At 32.3% G+C, this 20837-nt stretch overlaps 1 protein-coding gene across 2 annotated transcripts in view; it reads right to left on the reverse strand.

Moving 5' to 3' along the window:
• Positions 1–1045: 1045 nt before the first annotated feature.
• Positions 1046–20837, reverse strand: part of LOC129231243 (excitatory amino acid transporter-like) — a 39085-nt gene continuing 19293 nt past the window's right edge. For both annotated transcript variants that reach the window (XM_054865520.1, XM_054865521.1), the window contains 6 exons: positions 20244–20434; positions 16420–16546; positions 10468–10701; positions 4776–4970; positions 2069–2203; positions 1046–1348 (listed from right to left, as the gene is read on the reverse strand). In XM_054865520.1, the coding sequence (XP_054721495.1) occupies positions 1087–1348; positions 2069–2203; positions 4776–4970; positions 10468–10701; positions 16420–16546; positions 20244–20434 (1144 nt within the window). In that variant the 3' untranslated portion in view covers positions 1046–1086. The remainder of the gene's footprint in view (positions 1349–2068; positions 2204–4775; positions 4971–10467; positions 10702–16419; positions 16547–20243; positions 20435–20837) is intronic.

Here is a 20837-nt window from a genome sequence, read left to right on the forward strand (position 1 = left end):
CCAATCAACCAACCAAAAAAAAAAAAAAAAAATACTGGAAAAAGTCAAAAATAAGCTCAGTAGCTCACATCATTAAAAAGTATGTACAAGGTGCGTATGTGCAAGGTGCGTAAAAATAAACAAGTGCGTGAAATATGACCAATTTTTTCCGAAAGCAATTACGTCGCAGCGTGTTCTAACTTCCTGGGCTAGATGAAGGGGCATGTTAGCTTCAAAACGCGTCCAGTCACATTCAGCTACGAGCTGCCGAAGAGTCAGGATGTGCTTTCTCGTGAACCCCGTTTTGAGACTATGTAACAAGGCACTTTGGATCGTTCTGTAGAGTAACGGTACGATATCAAATTTTGAATTTCACTTGGGAAGTCTGCCACCGCGCAATGCCAAAGCGACATTAAGGACGCGTGGAAATTTCATCATGACAACGCACCGAGTCACAATGCCTTCATTGTCAAAGACTTCCTGACCAGAACCCACACCTCCATTGGTTCCCCAGCCACCCTACTGTGCTGACCTGGCTCTGGCTGACTTTTTTTTTGTTTTTGTTTCCTCGGTTAAAAGGAACCATGAAAGGAAAACATTGAGACACGATTAAAAGAATCCAGGTGCATGTTAAATCGGCTCTGAAGGACATTCCAGAAAAGACCATCAAGCATAAAAACACCGCCTCCAGAAGTGCATCGATGCAAGAGGGTGCTATTTTGAAGATTTTTGATTCTTTTTACGAATATATTCAATAAATGATTTTTTATGAATTTCGTCGCATTATTTATGGAACACAACTTGTATGATGGGAAATGCCCTGTTTTTCGTTTAATGAGTCCATTATTGTTTTAGATGCAGAACATTTTCCCATTTCACACGTATGGTTGTTAATAGAAAGATATCTATGCTACCAGTCACACTTTAAGCTAGTAAAAATTGAATAAAAATAAATACCTTAAGAATATATATTTTAATAATTCCAAAACATTGGAATCGATGGAAAAGATACTCCATCATTGACATGAAAACAAATATAGTTAAACAAAAACCCATTTTTGCCATTTCCTGCTTAAAAACTTTATTAGACATAATTTATTAAGTAAACTACATTGACGTTTCGTTCGATTCCGCTTCTTGTAGCTGAGAAGATCTTGGCTCACAACATTTTATGTTACTTCTCTGTTTACTAGTGAAATGAAAAGAATTGCGGGCAGCCGCAGTAGAATTTCGCCTTGAATTTGCATCTTGCACCTCAATGTGAACTCGTTCCATGAGGCTATTCCCGAGTTCTCCACGGCATAAATGGTGAATTATTCCAGCCCCATAAGCATCTCCCAAGACATTCACTGATGTTCGTACACGATCTCTGAAATTTTAATACGATGCGTTAGAATTTCTTCCTAAGCGCGTTGATGAAATTTCAAGGCATACAATTAGCTGAGCACACAAAATTAACTAATTAATTTTAAAAAAATTATTAGTTAAGGACTGACTTAAAAAAGGACTTAAGACATTAAAAGTATTTCTATGCTAAAAGGTCTAGTACCATTGGCCTATAAAGTCCCACTTTAGGTCAATGGTATGAGAAATCATAACAAGTAAAAACTACAAACTTACAGAAGATATAAATAAAATATTCATTTAAATGTAAAAAGTGCATTAGTTTTACATTGTTAATAGAGCGAAACTCAGTTCGGGAAAACCATTAGATTACTTCTTTCCAAATTACGAAGTAATTATATTTATTAAAATTTTTTTAACAAATGAGGCAGTGAGAAGCACAGGGATGTAAGAGACAAAATTAAAATTTTGGAGATAATCAGTACAAATAATAGGGGAACCTCTCTTCTGCTTTGGGGCAAGAGATGGTACTATTAGCTCTGGTATTTGCTGTTATACAGCATGATTTAGAAGAAAAAAAATCAATGAAAAGCTACCTCGCATCTGAACTTTAAACGCATTTCATAAGGAACTTTAAAAAGTTCACTTACATCCCTTTGCTTCTCACTGCCTCAACTGTCTTTCATAAAAACATAAACGTTCACATGTAAGTAACTGCTTGAAGAAAAGCACAAAAATGAATTACAATAGCCAGTCGACAGCAACGATCATTGATATGTCTTCTGTTGGTAGGCCAACGGATGTCAAAACAAGCAGCATAGTCACTAGTCCAGCACTAGGAACACTTGCTGCACCAATGCTTGCAGCAGTGGCTGTTAAGCTGAAATTTAAACAACAGCTTGTAAAAAGAAATAGCGCATCTGGAATCATAAAAACAATCAGACAAAATGTCATTTGCTTTCTTATCCATAAAAATATATAGTAATCTTGCACTTAATATTTTACAAGGCGATTCTAAGAAAAATATTGGCGATGGGGATTTCAACCTGCTGATCTGAATGTTATTGTGATATTGAGTCCAGTTATCGAATAGATACGTGTTAGTTTCTTGATTTTAAAATCATACTACATTACTATATTTTTTACAGATTCATCAAAACACAAAGAAGGTACATTTCAATTAGAACAAACAATTAAGTAAATTAAATTAACCTACTGGTTCATTGAATATTTCGGTTTATATTAAACTGTTCCAAAATGCTTAGCCTATCACACTTCATAGAACCTCGATTGCCTCTTTTTGAAGCAATGCAGAACTAAAACTGAACGTTCTACTTTGTTCGTAAACGTTACAAATAGCTATATGCTAAATTGAACGAATGAGATTTGAAACAGAACCGTTACATTCCGGGTAACTTTGCGTTTCTTCATATTTTTTTATAGCATAGTATATTTTAAAATCATAAAGAGCAGAAATCTTATTTTATGACCCAGTAAAGTAGAATGCATCACTGAGATCTCTAGGTTTTTCTTTTAAGTCAGATAAACTAAAAATATGAAGTGGCGCAAAGTTGTTCGCACGAGTTCAAAGATACCTTGAATGACTGACTGTATGTCTAACATTTATAACGTTTCTGTATGCTTCTTGAAAACTTCAAGACCATCGTTCAGCTTCATAAATTTTCTGAAGTATCTTCATGGAAATTAAACAACTCAGCTTCAAAAGTAAGAAAAAAAGAATTTTTTTTCACTGATAAATGTAGTTCGTTGTAAAACTCTTATTTTAGGCCAGTGGTGCCCATCACCCGAAGGCTGCATCTCATAAAAAAAGATGATTCTCGCAGGTCAAAACATGCATGAAATTAAACATTTTCTTCCTAGACAACATGGAAAAGGAAAAAAAATACAAACCAAGAATTGCCATCACCTGATGCCTATTTTACTAATGCGGCAGAGTTTGTAGCAGTTGTTCAAAAACCAATTTCTGGATACTAGGCTCCATTTGTCACAAAGTTTGTGACAAAGAAAGTAGCAGTGAACTAGAGAAGTGAATTCATTGGCTATTGTCGGATTTTCTAGGACGGTTTCGTAGTAGTTTTGGAAGATTCTAGAACGTGGTTCTCGATTTGTAACATTGAACATAATACGCCATATGGTTCAGCTACGTGGACCGTAGGTTAGGCACCACTGGTTTAGACGATGAAAATGAGCTTCAATATGCAGTTGAGAACAGAAGAAACTAGAGGGACTGAATCGCTGCTGTGCTTACTTAGAAAAGTAGTCATTTTTTATTAACTGAATGGACTTGCCACACACGTATCGATTAGATGCTTAAGAAAGTAGATGCAGATTGAATGAATATAAACATAACAAAAACTTCCATTTAGAACTAAACGAGCCTATTTTTCTGTGTACAACATCGATTTAACATCAGATAAATTTTAAGTAAAGGTTTTTTTAATCATTGAGTAGATAGTGAGGAAAGTCGGTGCCTTAGAAAATTGTCCGTCAATAGAGGTGGTCCCCATATAGAGGTAGTCGCTCATAGAAGTTTCACTGTACTAGCAAAATAATTTTGATTTTAGCTGATAAGCAGTGGTTCATCCAGGATGCTCCTGACCAACGTTTCTCTTGACACGGACTGAGGTTTCATCAAAGCGCAAAAATAGAGCACTTTTGTGCCCTTCAGAGCATATTTTGTAATTCGAAAAATCCTTAGACAGATTAAGGGAAACAATAGCCGGAAGCATTTTAGATGGACCGCAGTCTATATAGCAATGTACCAGAAAGCCCGGAGTATTCAATAAGATGACATTTGCCTCCTCAGTTTGGTTATTCACTAATCCAGACTGATGAGTTCTAATAAAAACGGAAGTAGTCTCTGGATGTGATAACCAGGCTGTCTAGTATATTGCATGTAGTTTTGCCTCAGCCCCGGTTTAGGGGCAGTAACTTTCTACTAAAAACCCAAGATTTGCCTTCCATTCACAAATCGAACTTTACCATGCTGCTAACACTCGCCGGTGAGATAAGTTTACTTTATCTACCAGTTTGTTGGCACTCTTAGCTTCAATGATATGACATTTGCCTCCAGCTCGGTTGTTCACTAATGCAAAGTAATAAGTTCTAATACGAACGAAACTGCATTCTCTGGATGTGATAACCGGTCTGACTAATACATTGCATGCAGTTCTGCATTAGCCCTGGTTTAGGGGCGACAACTAACTGCTATTCACAGTCTATAAGTTTGGATGAAAATAGTTTGGTTATTGACGTTGATCATGAAATCCTTCAATCTTATCTTCTGCATTACTATTCCTCTAAATTGAGATTATATTTGGAACTATATTTAAAATTAGTATACAAACAACTATTACAATAAATAAAACTATGAAAATATCTTTTAGCAAATAAATAAAATCCTGAGTGCATTGAAATGTTTTCAATGTTACCTGACAGATATAACTTGTCCAGCTGATAAGTTAATTCCATTCATTTGTGCAATAAAAATAGCTGCCACAGCTTCATAAAGAGCTGTGCCGTCCATATTTACTGTCGCTCCAACAGGTAAGACAAAGCGAGTTACTCTTTTGTCGATACCGTTGTTTTCTTCTAAGCAGCGAAAGGTTACTGGCAATGTCGCGGCACTAGAAAGAAAAATATATATATATTTCTAAGCACACTATTTTTATCAAAATACTGAAAAGTGCTAACGAAAAGCAAAAATAAAAGTTACCTCTATGAGTTCCTTTTAATTATGTTCATGTATTCTTAATTTTTTACTCAGGATTTATTTCACTGCTATTTGATTCGTTCAAAAATGCATTACGAAGGTGTGATGAAAAGATTGTACGGAACTACAATTTCAAGCGTTTTAGTAAAATTTAATGCAATAACTTAAAAGACTTTCAAAATTAGAAATTTTTTCTAATGGTAAATGGTTTTACTGAAAAAACTTTTATTTTGATTCACAAAAATAAAGTTAGATTTAGTGAGGATTTTTTCAAAATTTTCAATTTACCGATGTTAAGTAAGTGAACAGCATAGCTAAAACATGGTGAGTGATCAAATAGAACATTAATTTAGTGATAATGATATAAGAAGCAGAAACCAACTTTGGTATCCCGTGCACATTCAAAATAATTTTACCGAATCGTCACTTCTGTAAATGACAAAAATTTTGAATATGTATTATACAATCAATGTCTTACACGCATAAGTCATCGGTTCTCAACCTTTTAGTTTAAGCACATTCACTACCTAGTTTTGAATCATGATTTTCCTCTAGTCTTACCCTCCTCGTAAAACATACGTCAACATACATACAGTAGTAATGCATTTTGTGTATTTTGATTTTAAAGCGTCATTGCGACCTTAACTAAAAATCTGCACTTAGACTATAGAAATTTGTTTTTTATTCTAAAAAATAGGTTCTGACTGCTTTCATTCAATGATACTTTTTCAATATATTTTTACTAAATTTTGTAGCTAAATGCTTGTTCATAAAACCTCGATTATTAAAAATGCTTGACATAAATATTTACGAATGTTTGTCATCACAGTTATAGTGCTAAGCTTTATGATTATAATTTAACGTTGCACAGTAGGAGGTATTTATTTTATCTCAACTTTAAAGCTTTCAGGCAAATAGCAACTTGAATTTCATTAACGAAGAATCAAAATTTTACTTTTTTATATATTATACAATATGTTAATTTTTTTGCATCAAAAGAATCAAAATTTTAATGCTATTATATACAATATTCTCAACTAACAACAACAATATGATAAAAATTTAACAGTGAATTTTAATCATAAGGCATTATTAAAAGAAAATATTGATGTAACCCAGCTAAAAATAATCTTCAGAAAATCTGCAGAAAAAAATTTTTTTTGAAGTATTTTTCAAGATTTCTGCAGATTTTTAGACGACAAGCAAAATCTGCTTTTTATCTTCAAAATAATCTGCAGAAAATCCACACAAAAAAGTTTTCTTTTTAGTCTTCTTTTAATATTCTGCAGATTTTTTAAAGGTACAAAAAATCTGCAAATTTTCTTCAATTAGATCTACAGAAAATCTACACAAAAAATTCTCTTACAGTTTTCTCTAAATAGTTCGCACGTTTGTAGATATTTTATGGTCACCAAAAAGAAATCTGTATTTCAATTCAAATTATTTCTTAAAGTTTTATTACAGCATAAAAGTTTTTCACACTTTAAATTTTTTTATTTTTTTTTTTTCAGTTTTTAGAAAATTAAGCACATTTCTTTGTTTCTCTTATTAAAATCAGTAATAAATTACTTAAACTTTTCCCCCAAGAACTTTGATTTATATTTTGATAAGTTAAATTGAAATTTAAAAGCATTTCAACACGTTTGAAACATTTACCAAATAAAAAATGTCTGTTCATTGTATTATACAAATAATATGACATGAAAATCAATTTTAATATAAGTGCATGATTCAAATCAAATAAAAGTGAAATTACAATACATCATTTTTTTTTTTTTAAATTAAACGATATTGAATAACGCAAATTATTACATGGTTTGAAAGGGTTTTCAAAAATGTCATTTTCAAGAAGGATACGGATTAGAACAGAGTCAAATTTGTCTCACTTGGAGAAAAATCAGGAAATTGAAATTAAATAAGAACAAATATGACTTGAAATAATGTTCTCGAACGGCGTTCGAGTACAAACGCACCGAACGCCAAGCCTCTTACCGTCCACGGAGGCCTCGGTCCGTCCCGCAATATTCGGGTGCCACAAGCACAAGGCTACGAGAGTAGATTACCCCTCGACCAGGTGACGCGTATTGTTTTTTTGCTCCGTCACGGAAACAAATAATTAGGGAAATTTTAAGTTCCATCATTGGAAACCCATGAAAACATATTGGATTCATGCCTCAGTTCACAAAAAGGTAAGACACTTTAAAATTCACCAATTATTATTTGATTAAATTAACTTTTATTTAATAAGTGTATAGTATATTAGGGTTAGTTTGAAATGTTATGCCTAATCGGAGGTTTTTAATTTTTGAAATTTTTTCTTTTTCACCGATTGACTTAAAATTTTGAGCGAACATTTACGTTGTCAATATCTATTAATAAAAAAAAATGTGTTACGATGTCTCAATAATAACCAGCCTAATTAACTTAATTACTTTCCACCACGTGGTCGATTTGGGGGAATTTTTCGAAATTTTTAATTTTTACAAATTGTTCTATTTATTATTTCGTCTTGAAACTTTATACTAATTTTACAATCATAGCGATGTATTTTTGTGACAAATTTGGTTTAATTATTTCAATTTGCATAAGCTTCAATTCAATAAAATTTAAAATTTCATTTTGGTTGCGTAGTTCAAGTTTTAATTATATGTTTTGTTAAACGAACATGAAACACCACTCAGCAGTGAATTTACTCATTTTTATTAAAGAAATGTCGAAACTTAAAATTAAAAATGTTTTCGGATTTTTATTGCATTAATTTCATTTGTTATTAATTGTTATCTACTATTTTTAATTTGCTGGGTATATTTTTTGCAGTTTATCTACAGATTTTCTGCAGAATATTTAAGTATATTTGAAACATGCTTTCTTCACAAAATCTGCAGAAAAAAATCCGCAGAAAAAATCTGCAGAAAATTTGAGCATATTTGGAACACGCTTTCTGCAAAAAATCTACAGATAAAATCTGCAGATTTTCTTTAGAAAGCATGTTCCAAATATGCTTAAATTTTCTGCAGATTTTTTTAAAAGATTTTCTGCAGATTTTTTTTAAAAATAAAGTTAGATTTAGTGAGGATTTTTTCAAAATTTTCAATTTACCGATGTTAAGTAAGTGAACAGCATAGCTAAAACATGGTGAGTGATCAAATATAACATTAATTTAGTGATAATGATATAAGAAGCAGAAACCAACTTTGGTATCCCGTGCACATTCAAAATAATTTTACCGAATCGTCACTTCTGTAAATGACAAAAATTTTGAATATGTATTATACAATCAATGTCTTACACGCATAAGTCATCGGTTCTCAACCTTTTAGTTTAAGAATTCACTACCTAGTTTTGAATCATGATTTTCCTCTAGTCTTACCCTCCTCGTAAAACATACGTCAACATACATACAGTAGTAATGCATTTTGTGTATTTTGATTTTAAAGCGTCACTGCGACCTTAACTAAAAATCTGCACTTAGACTATAGAAATTTGTTTTTTATTCTAAAAAATAGGTTCTGACTGCTTTCATTCAATGATACTTTTTCAATATATTTTTACTAAATTTTGTAGCTAAATGCTTGTTCATAAAACCTCGATTATTAAAAATGCTTGACATAAATATTTACGAATGTTTGTCATCACAGTTATAGTGCTAAGCTTTATGATTATAATTTAACGTTGCACAGTAGGAGGTATTTATTTTATCTCAACTTTAAAGCTTTCAGGCAAATAACAACTTGAATTTCATTAACGAAGAATCAAAATTTTACTTTTTTATATATTATACAATATGTTAATTTTTTTGCATCAAAAGAATCAAAATTTTAATGCCATTATATACAATATTCTCAACTAACAACAACAATATGATAAAAATTTAACAGTGAATTTTAATCATAAGGCATTATTAAAAGAAAATATTGATGTAACTCTTTTCATAAATATACTATTAGTGTTAAGATATGATTCGCATTCATTGTTTCGTGTTCCTTTCAGCAAGTTAATTTTTTAACCGACTTCAAAAAGGAGGCGGTTATCAGTTCATACCGTATGTATGTTTTTTTTTTGTTTGTCCACTCACAGCGTCTCACCTAGTAGACCGATTTTGATGATTCTTCTTTTAATGGATAGGGGATGGCTCAATTTAGGTCCCATTACTTTGTTTGACCATATTTGTTCGTTAAAAAAAAGTTATTGTCAAAAAACAGTAAATTTCATGCAATTTCCCTATTAAATGATTAAACATAAAACCCATTGTTTCAACAATTTGGTGCCAAACAACAATAATATTAATAGTAATTGTGGTGATAATTTTAAATGGAGGCTTCTCTGAAGCAAGCATCAAGTTTCTTCAGTGTCATTGCTCTATAGTGGGGGTAAACCTAACATGGAAGCGAGGTTTATGCAGTGATTAGGATCTGCTTAGCCTTCACAATGCTACTAGGTTAGGTTTGCTTCAACTATTGTAGTATTTTTATCGTTATCAAGTATGCCAATAACAGATGATTTGGGCTGAGTAAGGAGATACAGGATTGCACAAAAAGCAACTATGCTGTGAAATGTAAATTAGTTAGGGAAAACGTAATATTTAAATGGTTATAATTAAATTAACACACAAATGAATTCCAGCGAGGAACAAAGATGAATTTTTATTATCAATCGTTTAAAGTTTAAGGCGTGTTTTTATTTTTTTAGTATGGAGCATTTTTATGAAAAAAATAAGGTAAAGTTTCGTTATAGTAACTTCTTAATATTTCTGAAATACATTTACACTAAAAAGAATAAAATAAAAAAATTTTGAAAAAAAAAATAGAACCGACTTCAAAATTGCTCTAAAAAGTGAAAAATAATTTTATTCTTTAAACACCATCGGTAATTCTTTTAAACATAATTTTTGAAGTTGGCGATAAAATCATTCACAGCCATAACTCAGTTACAACTATAAATTAAATCAGGCCCAGTTTCTTCACTACCACATGCATTACGCATTGATGACAGCATATTTGAGTAACGATATAAATGTTTCGTTCCTAACTTTGGATGATTTTTTTTGATAACAATATGAACGAAGCATGGTTACAATGGATTTTACTTTTTGTTTTTGCGCCAACTTCAAAAATTATGTTTAAAAGTATTATCGATGGTGTTTAAAGAATAAAATTATTTTTCACTTTTTAGAGCAATTTTGAAGTCGGTTCCATTTTTTTTTTCAAATTTTTTTTATTCAAAACCAATTTTTTCGTCTTGCCGGCGCTATGCCTTTACAGATATTGCTCCCCCCTAGGAGGGCGTGCCCCACAGGTTGTGAACCACTGCCATAAACCATGTTGAAAACACTAAGCAGAAAATATTGAGCTTTTATAATGTTTTTAAAAACGACGTCTGTAGAAAAAATAAAAATTTAGTTGTCATCTTACCTCGATGCAGTTCCCAGGGCTGTAACCCAGGCTTGCAACATGCCCTTGAAAAATACTAACGGATTTTTATGCGTTACAACGAAATACAAAAACGGCAAGGTAATGCATGCATGAAGCGCTAATCCAGCAACGACAGTGAGCATGTAAAGTCCGAGTTGTTCCGCAGTTTTGGCTAAATCATTAATTGCCATAATTTTTCCTACTATCAATGACAGTATTCCAAACGGTGAGTACCTGAAAGGAAATAAAGTTGTATCTGAATAATTATTCTTATTATTGCACTAAAAAAGTACAACCGAAACAGCATGAACATTTTTTATGAAGATTAAACAAAATTCAAAAATATTTGCTCTATGCTTGTGGCATTGAAGCCAACATTTCAAACCACATCAAGTTTTTCTAAAGCTTCTTTTTAAGTATCTACGCCATCAAGAATTCTTTAAGATTGATAACAAATTTTGTGAATTCACCGGCCTGCAAAATTCGAGTCATGAAAAAGTGATTGTACGTTTTTACGGACTTATATACAATTGGTGCGCTGATTCCAAAGATAGCATCTGTTTTTCTAGATCACTTAAGGATTTTTTTTTGCAAAATGAGTTTAAACAAATAGGCAAAAAAGCCAAATTTTTGCATATTCTGGGAAAAAGACGATCTTTTAAAAATCCTCTATTTTTGCAATCGTTAGTCTTAGATGCATACTTCCAATTGCAAAAATGTTCAAAATAAGATGCGAGGTTAAGATATTGAAAGTTTGAACAAAAATAAAAATGAGTCAAAAAACACAAAATTTAACTTTTTAGAAGGGCTCTAGGTCTCCTAACTTATATTTAGGGAAATAATCTCCATTGAAAAATATTATTAACACAAAAAACTTGACATTTGCAAGACAAAATCTCGAGGAGATATTCGAGTTCAAAGTTTTAAGGCACTACACAGAAGATGAGATTGGAACTAACTTATCGCCCTTTCAAAAGAATGGCAGGTTGTCGAACTAAAAAAACAAAGTGTCTATATTTTTCGTTGGTATTCAAAAGTTCCTGCCAATGTTATGCCGTAATAAGCAAAAACACAAATTGAAAAAATACACTCTGCACCACATATAATTTGAAATTATATATATATATATATATATATATATATATATATATATATATATATATATATATATATATATACATACATACATATATATACACAGTCCAGTCACATTAATGTGACCATCTGTCAAAAGACAGAATAACCACCTTTCGCAGAGCGGACTGCTGCGAGACGTGCAGGAAGAGAGTCACTTAGGTCCCTGAAGGTGTTCTCTGGGATGTTGAGCCATGCCAACTCTAATGCCGTGGCCAGCTGTGCTAGATTACGCGGTTGAGGATCCATGGCGCGAACAACTCGATCGAGATGGTCCCACAGATGCTCGATTGGGTTTAAGTCAGGTGAGTTTGCTGGCCAGGGGAGGACGGTAAACTCATCCTGGTGCTCTTCGAACTACGCACCTACACTGGTAGCTGTATGGCACGTATAGCACCTCGCATTGTCCTGCTGGAAGATGCCATCATCCTGGGGAAAAACAAAGCGCATGTAGGGGTGGACATGGTCCGCAAGGACAGATGCGTACTTGTATTGATCCATCGTGCCTTCCACAATGATCAGTGAACCCAGAGAATGCCAAGAAAACATTCCCTAGACCATAATGCTCCCGCCTCCAGCTTGGACCGTTCCGGCAATGGTTGCAGGGCGGTTCCTTTCAGAGGTTTCACGCCTTATACGCCAACGTCCGAACTGTCCGATCGAGCATGAAACGCGATTCATCTGAAAACGCTACCTGTGGCAACTTAGTGGACGTCCAGCTGCTGTACTGGCGTGCAAATTCTAGCCTTCGTCGTTGATGAACAGCAGTCAGCATAGGTGCACGAACCAGGCGTCTGCTTCGGAGGCCCAGACGCAGCAGTGTTCGCTGAACAGTAGTTTGGGAGACACTTTTGGTAGCCCCTTGGTTCATTTTGGTGGTCAGTTGCTCAACGGTAGCCTGTCTATCTGCCCGAACGCATCTCCGCAATCGTCGTTCGCCTCTGTCATCTATGGCCCGTGGTGCACCACATTTGCCACGTCGCTGATTTTGGACAGTCCCATTTTGCCATGCACGGTACACTTTTACCACGGCGGCACGCGAACAGTTCACAAACTCAGCCGTTTCGGAAATGCTTCCACCCTTGGCCCGAAAGTCAATGATCATGCCCTTTTGGACGTCGGATAAATCGCTTCGTTTCTGCATTACGCCAACGATTGAAGTGTTTTCCGAAGCCCTCACACAGCCTTTATATACGCTCAACTGCACTGTGCTGCCACCTGCCGACTGTGATTGGTTATTTAACTCTGATGTGGAAAGTACGTGGTGGTCACATTAATGTGACTGAACTGTGTGTGTGTATATATATATATATATATATATATATATATATATATATATATATATATATATATATATATATATATATATATATATATATATATATATATATATATATATGTATAAACTTTATAGTTATTAGAACAGTTTCTATTGCTTTATATAACTTACATTCATGTGCATCTCAAATGCTGAATTTTCGTATTCCCCTGAAAGCTTTTTTTGACACTTAGCTTCTTGTAGGCAGAATGTGGGAATGTTCAGGGACATTGCTACAATAAACCAGGCCACGATCTGGAAAGAGTATGGAACGAAGTCTGTTTCTCTTTCTCTGAACCGTTAGAAAGAGCTACTAGCAGCTAATGAATTATTTTCTTTAGCCTAGAGCCTGAAAATTCAGAAGGTTCTTTAGACATTCCTAAATTGACTAAATCATTCAATTTCAGCTGTGAAAAAAGTTGGGGTTCGCTGCCTGTTTGAACACCGTGATAGTCTTCTTCAAAAAACTAACCTTCGTCACCAGAAACTTTATGGATATCTTCTGGTTTATCAGTAGCTTCAGGCACAAGCTTTTCTGAACTATCAGAAACGGGACTCAGGAGGTTTGGATAGTTCATATTTCCTTTCTATTAAATTACATGAGGAAAAGTAGCTGTCGTTCCTGTGACTTTTAGGCAATCTCTAGATCACATTTACTCTTCCAAATACAGGAAGGCTCTTGCATGCCTTCTGACCACTTTCTCAAATCTGCTCTTTTTCAATCACCTACTCAAAAGGGACACTTTCATGTAGAGTCAGTGACTTATCCTGGTCACCAAATGTTACACCGAGTATGCAAAATACACTTAAAAATTTTGCTATATATTTCTTTGATATTTCTTCACTACAAATTTTCAACGAAAGTAATAAAAGGAATCCGATGAATTCTGGCAAGTCCTTGTTACCTTGATGGGTGAAGGGGTCTAAGGAGTAAGGACCTTAACCTTCAAAATTATCAACTTTCTGGAAAAAATATATGTTATGCATAATTTAATTCTGAACTATTTGATACCTTATTTATTACTATACGCAATAAACTTTTCAAGTTATCGTAAAAGTGCGTATCTTTTCCCATAGAGATTTATGTTAACAGCAGCTCTTTAAGCCTCTTTTTCTCAGGTGCCGGCTTCGCCGATTTCTCGTTTTGTGTGCATGATATCTCAGAAAGTTTTCTATATATTTCCGTAAAACTTTTAATGCATGTTCATTTGGTTTATTTTCGTGATCTGAACCTAAATTTATTCATTTATTTTAAAGTTATTTATTTATTTTTTTGAAATTTAATAAGTTAAGTTGAAAATTTTAAAAAATTTTGAGCATTTTTTTTAAAAAAATATTAACTTTTATTTTTAGTTAAAATTTATGTTCATATCATAAAAATAAACCAGACAAACAAGCATGAAAAGTTTTACGAAAATATATAAAAAACTTTCTTAAATATCATGCACGCAAAAAGAAACCGGCACCTGAGAAAAAGACGCTTAAACAGCTGCTGTTAACATAAATCTCTATGGGGTAAGTTTACGCATTTTTACGATTACTTAAAAAGTTTTTGGTGTATGGTAATAAATAAGGTATCAAAATGTTCAAAATTAAATCATGCGTAACATATATTTTTTCCACACAGTCAAAAATTTTGAAGATTGAAAGTCCTTAGATCCCTATGAAACTATAACATTATTTAAACTTGTTTGCTGCGAGAAAAAAACCATAATCAGAAAACCTTTATAAAGATTGTGCTGCTCGGCACAGAATCGTTTCAAAGTATAACTGAGTAGAGAGCAGAAGGGTGAAATAGGGGGTGGGAGTAGTAAAAAGAAAGTGAACCATATTTCCAGTCGTACCTGACTCTTGTGAAATTTCTCTTATGATAATTGATTTTCTCATGAGGATTTTTATTAATCTGTTCTATTAAATGAAAATTTGCAAATACTTTCCTTTACATTAGCACGACAGAATAAGGAGAAGCAATTTCCTTCTGTATAACCCTTTGAAATTCAGGGATGAAGTGTTTAAAAACTTGGTTCTGAAAATTCAAATAATTAACCGCATTTTTCTGTTCAAAATTATGTAATTTTTTTTCATAGTAAGGGAATTTGGTGCGAAGAGAAATAGTTAAGATGAGAGACTTAGCTTTCTCAAAATGAACAAATCGGAAATTTGTTTCGAAAATTGCAGTACATGAAGAACAACGTATTTAAAATTAAAACTTGGATTGAAACATTATTTTTCATTTTTGGCAGTAAATTTGTGCCTTTAAAAAAAAAAAAAAGAAAAAAGGAAAGAAAAAAAAAGAGCAAAATGTTCACTTTTTTTTCATGGGGCAAAGTGAAAAATGAATAATTTTTCTTATGAACTAATTTCTATTTGATTGCAAAAAGTATTTATGATCAAATGAATGAGTAAATAAAAAGACGAATGATTATATGAAAATATAATGAAACAATAAACTAATATAAATAAATAAATCAATTAAGTGATTTATTTATTTATATTAGTTTATTGTTTCATTATATTTTCATATAATCATTCGTCTTGAATTGAATTGAGTGAATAAAATAGTATGTGAATTAATAAGAAATTAAGTGAATGAATGCATGAATATAAGTGAATCATTAAATGAAGGAATGCAAATAAATTAAATAATAAATGAATACGTAAGTGATTTATTAAATGATTGAATGAGTTAACGAAATGAATTATTTCACTTTGCTCCGCATGCATGTGACTAATTCTGCAAAATATTCTATGTACAAATGAGTTTAATAATAACTAAATAAATGCTGCACCGAATATTGGTAGGCATCAATTAATATTTAAAATGTTAATGGCAAGAACATTATCATTTGATAATATCAAAATAGTTTTTGATTTACAACAAAATTTTACAATTTGAGTATCATATTTTGAAAACTACTTGTACTATCATATGCTTTGATCTTCAGAGGTATTTTTTCTTGACTGGAATAGACTACATGTGTTACTGCATTGTTCAAATATTACCAGATAGGTGGCGTTAAAAAAAAAAGTTTTAGAGATATTTCAAGAAACTCGTTTTTATTTCTCACCAATACCAATAAAATGTTGAAACTTCAAGTGAGACTACAGGTTAAAAAAAAAAACTTTATTTTCCGTGGAAACCAAATAAGCATATTTGTGTGAAAAACTCCAAGTAAAATGAATGATAATAGTGCAAAAGAATGAAAAACTTGCAGATAGCTTCTAAATAACTGCCATTTACCTACCCAAGGCAGAATATCTAATTTTAAAAATATTTCTTATTTACTTTACGTAGCTATTCCATAAAAATTATTCATTTTAAGAAATTAGTTCATTTTGTTATCAATATAAGAACGCGACAGTTTTATTATCAACAACTCTCTGAATCTCATTGTTTCAAAATATTATGTTATTTAAAAACTAGTTTTCACTTACGTTTCAACACATTTTCAAACAATATACCTTAAAGTACGTAAAGATAGCGGTAGAAAAATATTCACCACATTATTAAAATGACAATTCTCATAATGATTTCGTTCAAAACAACAAAGAAATGAACCATCGGTGCTCCGAATTCACCAAGTTGTCCGGCAATGATCCCGAAAGCGATACAGAAAACAATGAGACCTATTTAAAGAGCACACAATAGTAAGTAAAAAACTATAACTTGTATTAGTATCACTTCTTAAAAGACAAAGAAGTAACAAAACGATTAAGGTGCACAAATATCAATAGAATAATAATGTACATTTCATAATTGTGACTCTTAAATCTGAATATGATTGCTATGTAACAGTTTTGATGAACTCAAGTGAAATTTGTCTTTCAGTGCAGTAGCTCTCCTCTGTTTTGACAGCGAAGTTCAAATTGCGAGTTATAAGGAAAGCGTAATAGAGTCAGACCTTGATATAAGTTCAACCACATACAAGGTTACCCCGTATATAAGGTCACTTTTCTAAAGTCCCGCGCATTGAATAGGAATTCTATGGATTATCGGATATATCATCAGGTCTTAAATGCTAGCTTCCAGTATTTAAGCGATGATAAGTGATGAGCAAGCGACCTTATAAGACATTGGCTTATAAGGTCTTTCTTTTTTTTTTTGACTTTCTTTGGGTCCTTTCAGTGATCAGTGCCACCGATGAAAAGTCATTGCCGTATTAATGTACAGCCTCCCGAGAATGCCGAAGAGAGTGAGTATATAACGACAGTATAATTATAAAAAGTAAAGCGATAACACAAACAGAAGTGCTAAGAGTATGTCATGAGACATTTTTTACAAACTGTGGGAGGATTGAAGAAATTTTTAAGAAAACTAGAATTTAGAAAACATTGTACATAAAATTTAAGAAAAGTTTCGACATTTGAGGCAGTGAGAAGCAAAGGGATGTAAGTGGACATTTTCAAGTTATGAGTAAAACGAGTTTAAAGATAACATCCTAGGAAGGCTTTCATGAAATTTTTTTTTTCTAAATCATGCTGTACAGCAGCACCTATGCCACTTACATCCCTTTGCTTCTCACTTCCTCATTTGTGTTTTTAGGATTATTTTAATTCGGTAAATAAAAATAATTTTTTATTTCGTTGTGAAAAATGTGATACTATAGATGCATTCATATAGAGTCTTAAATCGTAAACAAACACGCTAAAACAAAAATTAATAAATCTATACATATAATAAAATAAGATGTTTGTGTGTGTGTGTGTGTGTGTGTGGCGCGCTTCCCGGGAAAACGGTACGGCCTAGAAAGATGAAATTTGATATACTGGTGCAGTTCTTGCTGAAGATGTGCACCTCGGGCTTCGATTTTTGATATTTTTATTAGAAAAAAAGTTATTTAATGTTTTATGCGTTTTTTTTGCACTTTTTAGTACTTTTTACCTCACAGACCCCGAACCAATCGCACCACACAAATATTTTTTGTACTATAGTGTAGGAAATTTAATTTTGAATATGATGAATGAGAAAATTTTGAAGATAGAGCAATTTTTGTATTTTTTTTATAAATTTTTGAAAAAACCTTTATTTTGCATTTTTTTCTGGGTTTAGTTTTTTTCGAAGCCCATCCTGCAAAAAGTATGGAGCCCTCAATTCCAAAATTTTAGTTGGTAATAGTAAAAACATTCCGCCCTCTTCAAAAGAAAAAAGTTTTTAAAAATACGCAAAAGTTTATTTTTTACAATTTTTTAAATGCAGAACGCGACGCGACCTGTAAGCATTGCCGATTGAGTTCCGCACTTCCTCATCACGTGACCTAACTGAAATCGTTTGCTTTCTCTTCACTTTTTTTTTTTTAACGTTCAGAGATTTTATACCTTTATTTTTCCAACTTTTTTTTTTCTGGACGTTTTGCGCGTATTTATTTTTGATCAAATATTTGTGCGCATTTTAATTCAATAAAAGCAGTGATTTTTTTATATTTTGCAGCGCTGCTTTCTGCACACTAAGGGAAACATAGAGCCTTTTTTTTTGCGTGCAATTTTAAGTAAATAAATAAAGCCCGCGGTTTTTTGCGTGATTTTTGTAGGGATTGATGGTTAGATTTTGTAGATACAGAGATGATATTAAGTGGACAAAAAATGTTTTTTTTTTACATAGAAAAGGATTGTTAATTACTATCAGAGGTAAATATGCATGGGTCGTATAGATAGATAGATTCAGAGAAAGAAAGGTGGACAAATATAGAGGTGGATACAGTAGAAGGACAGTAAGAAATAGAGGAACTTCAACGGGGGATCAATAGTCCCCCCCCCCACACACACACAAACACACACCATGACTTTGAAAAAACAATGCTTTCACATAAAAGTGGAAGTGCTTTTTGTTATTTTTGATAAAATTTGCATGAAGAGTATGCCCTTTGTGCCTCCCCTCCCCCCTTTAAAAATATTCCAAAGGACATAACTGGAGATAGATCTAGAAAATACTTTGTTCAACACAAGATTTATTTAAGCAGCAGCCGATGGCGGCAACCTTGGCGTAAAAAGGCGAATGATAATATTGATGTATAGAGAAAAAGATTGATTAATACCATCGACAAAATTTTTTAAGCAGCCGCCGAAGAAGTCAACACTGGCGTAAAAAGGCGATTGATAATATTGATATATAAAGAAAAACATTGATTAATACCGTCGCTAAATTGTCTAAGCAGCCGCCGAAGGCGGCAACCCTGGCGCAAAAAGGCGAATAGCCTAAAAATGCGGACCAGCTGGTCGCCGCAGGCGGCTAGTAAATAAATAAAAGAAAATAAAATAACGAAACATGTAACATATCTTTCGATATCTTGTACCTTTTTAACGAATTATTTTGCTTCATTGTGAAATTGAAATTATCGTACCTATTGCTTGAAATGAACAAAATCCAGTCGAAAAGAAATACATTTAAAAAAAAAAAAAAAAAACTCGCAACAACTGCAAACTCGACTTACATTTTTGAAAAGAATATATTTTGAAAAGAAGAGAGAAGCTTTGAAGATTAATTCGATACAAAATAAACGACTGAAATTTTAAATTAGATATCAAGGAAAAATCATTAAATATTATCAGTTTCACATGTGTGTGAGGAAATATGTTTGAGTAATTTTTAGTATTTACAGTCGAAATGTTTTGGTAATACATTAAAATTAATCCGAGATAGCATTCATCACGCAATGAAAAATTGATTCCGTTGCCCCAAAAACAAATGCTTGATTCTTCTTGGGAAGTTGGGTTTGAAATTCTTTTCTTTTTTTTTTGAAACTTATAATAGTACAAGTACAAAGCGGTTATACAGTTTAATTTCGAAGTGATGGGAGGTTTAGAATTAGAAGATAATCAAACTTTATAATTTCGGTTTTACATACGAAACGGGATTTTATGAAGAGAACTAGGAAACACTAAGACGTGTGGAATAACAATTAGTGAATGAAAACTTAATGAATGCATAAAATAGTTCGTGTGAAATACCTTAACACCTGTAATTTACTATTCATTGCATTTGCTTACTTTATTATTTATTTTTTTATTTACTTTTGAATTATGCAATCCTTGCAATCTGATTGATTTCAATAATTTTCTTTTCATGTATCATAGTTATTATTTTAGAAACCTGCATTAAACTCATTTCACAAGCGCATTGCATTTTTTTTCTAAAGTGAATTGTAAATTTTAATCACATGGTTGCACTATGTGAAGCACTTTAAAATTGATTGCAACTGGGTGAGTTTCTTGTAGTTATACCTTTCGCAAGTACGCAGTTGCGAATCAACTTTCTTTAGCATAAAAATAAATAATAAAGCATTTCTGTACATTAAAATACACAATCAATTTCAATTTAAAAGCTTACCTAAAACATTAGTACCATCTTTGTACACATGTCTTCTTTCCAAATAACTTATTACTAAAGAATCATTGGCGATTGTAACCTCACCGTCAATAAATTCCATTGGTGCTATTGTTATGTTTCTGGACTTTTTCTTAAAAATTGTTTCCACTTGCTGAAAGCATGCTGTTAGCAAATTTTCTGGGAACATATTTCTGCAATTAAAAACCACCCTTAGAAAAGATTTTTTTTTTCAAAAGTAAGTTTACCATGTCAAAAATTATGTTATGTTCATATTATTCTGATAACATGAAGCGGAAAACCTTTGTAATTTAATGATCATAAAATAGTATACTTTACATACGAATTAACATATTAAAATTGCAATGCAAGTAAACTAAAGAGGAAAACGATACATATTTGAAATTTAAAATGTTTTAAGAAAGTATTTAAAATGCTAAAGCACATTGTTTCTAATTACATTCAAAATATGTAGTACTTACCCATATCACATAAGTAGGGGAATGTGGGGCAAAACGAAATGATTAAGATGACTGAGTTTTTTTCAAAATGAACAAATCGAAAATTTGTTTTGAAAATTACAGTACATAAAGAAGG

This window comes from Uloborus diversus, chromosome 10, assembly GCF_026930045.1.
Source record: "Uloborus diversus isolate 005 chromosome 10, Udiv.v.3.1, whole genome shotgun sequence".
Taxonomy (NCBI): Eukaryota; Metazoa; Arthropoda; class Arachnida; order Araneae; family Uloboridae; genus Uloborus; species Uloborus diversus.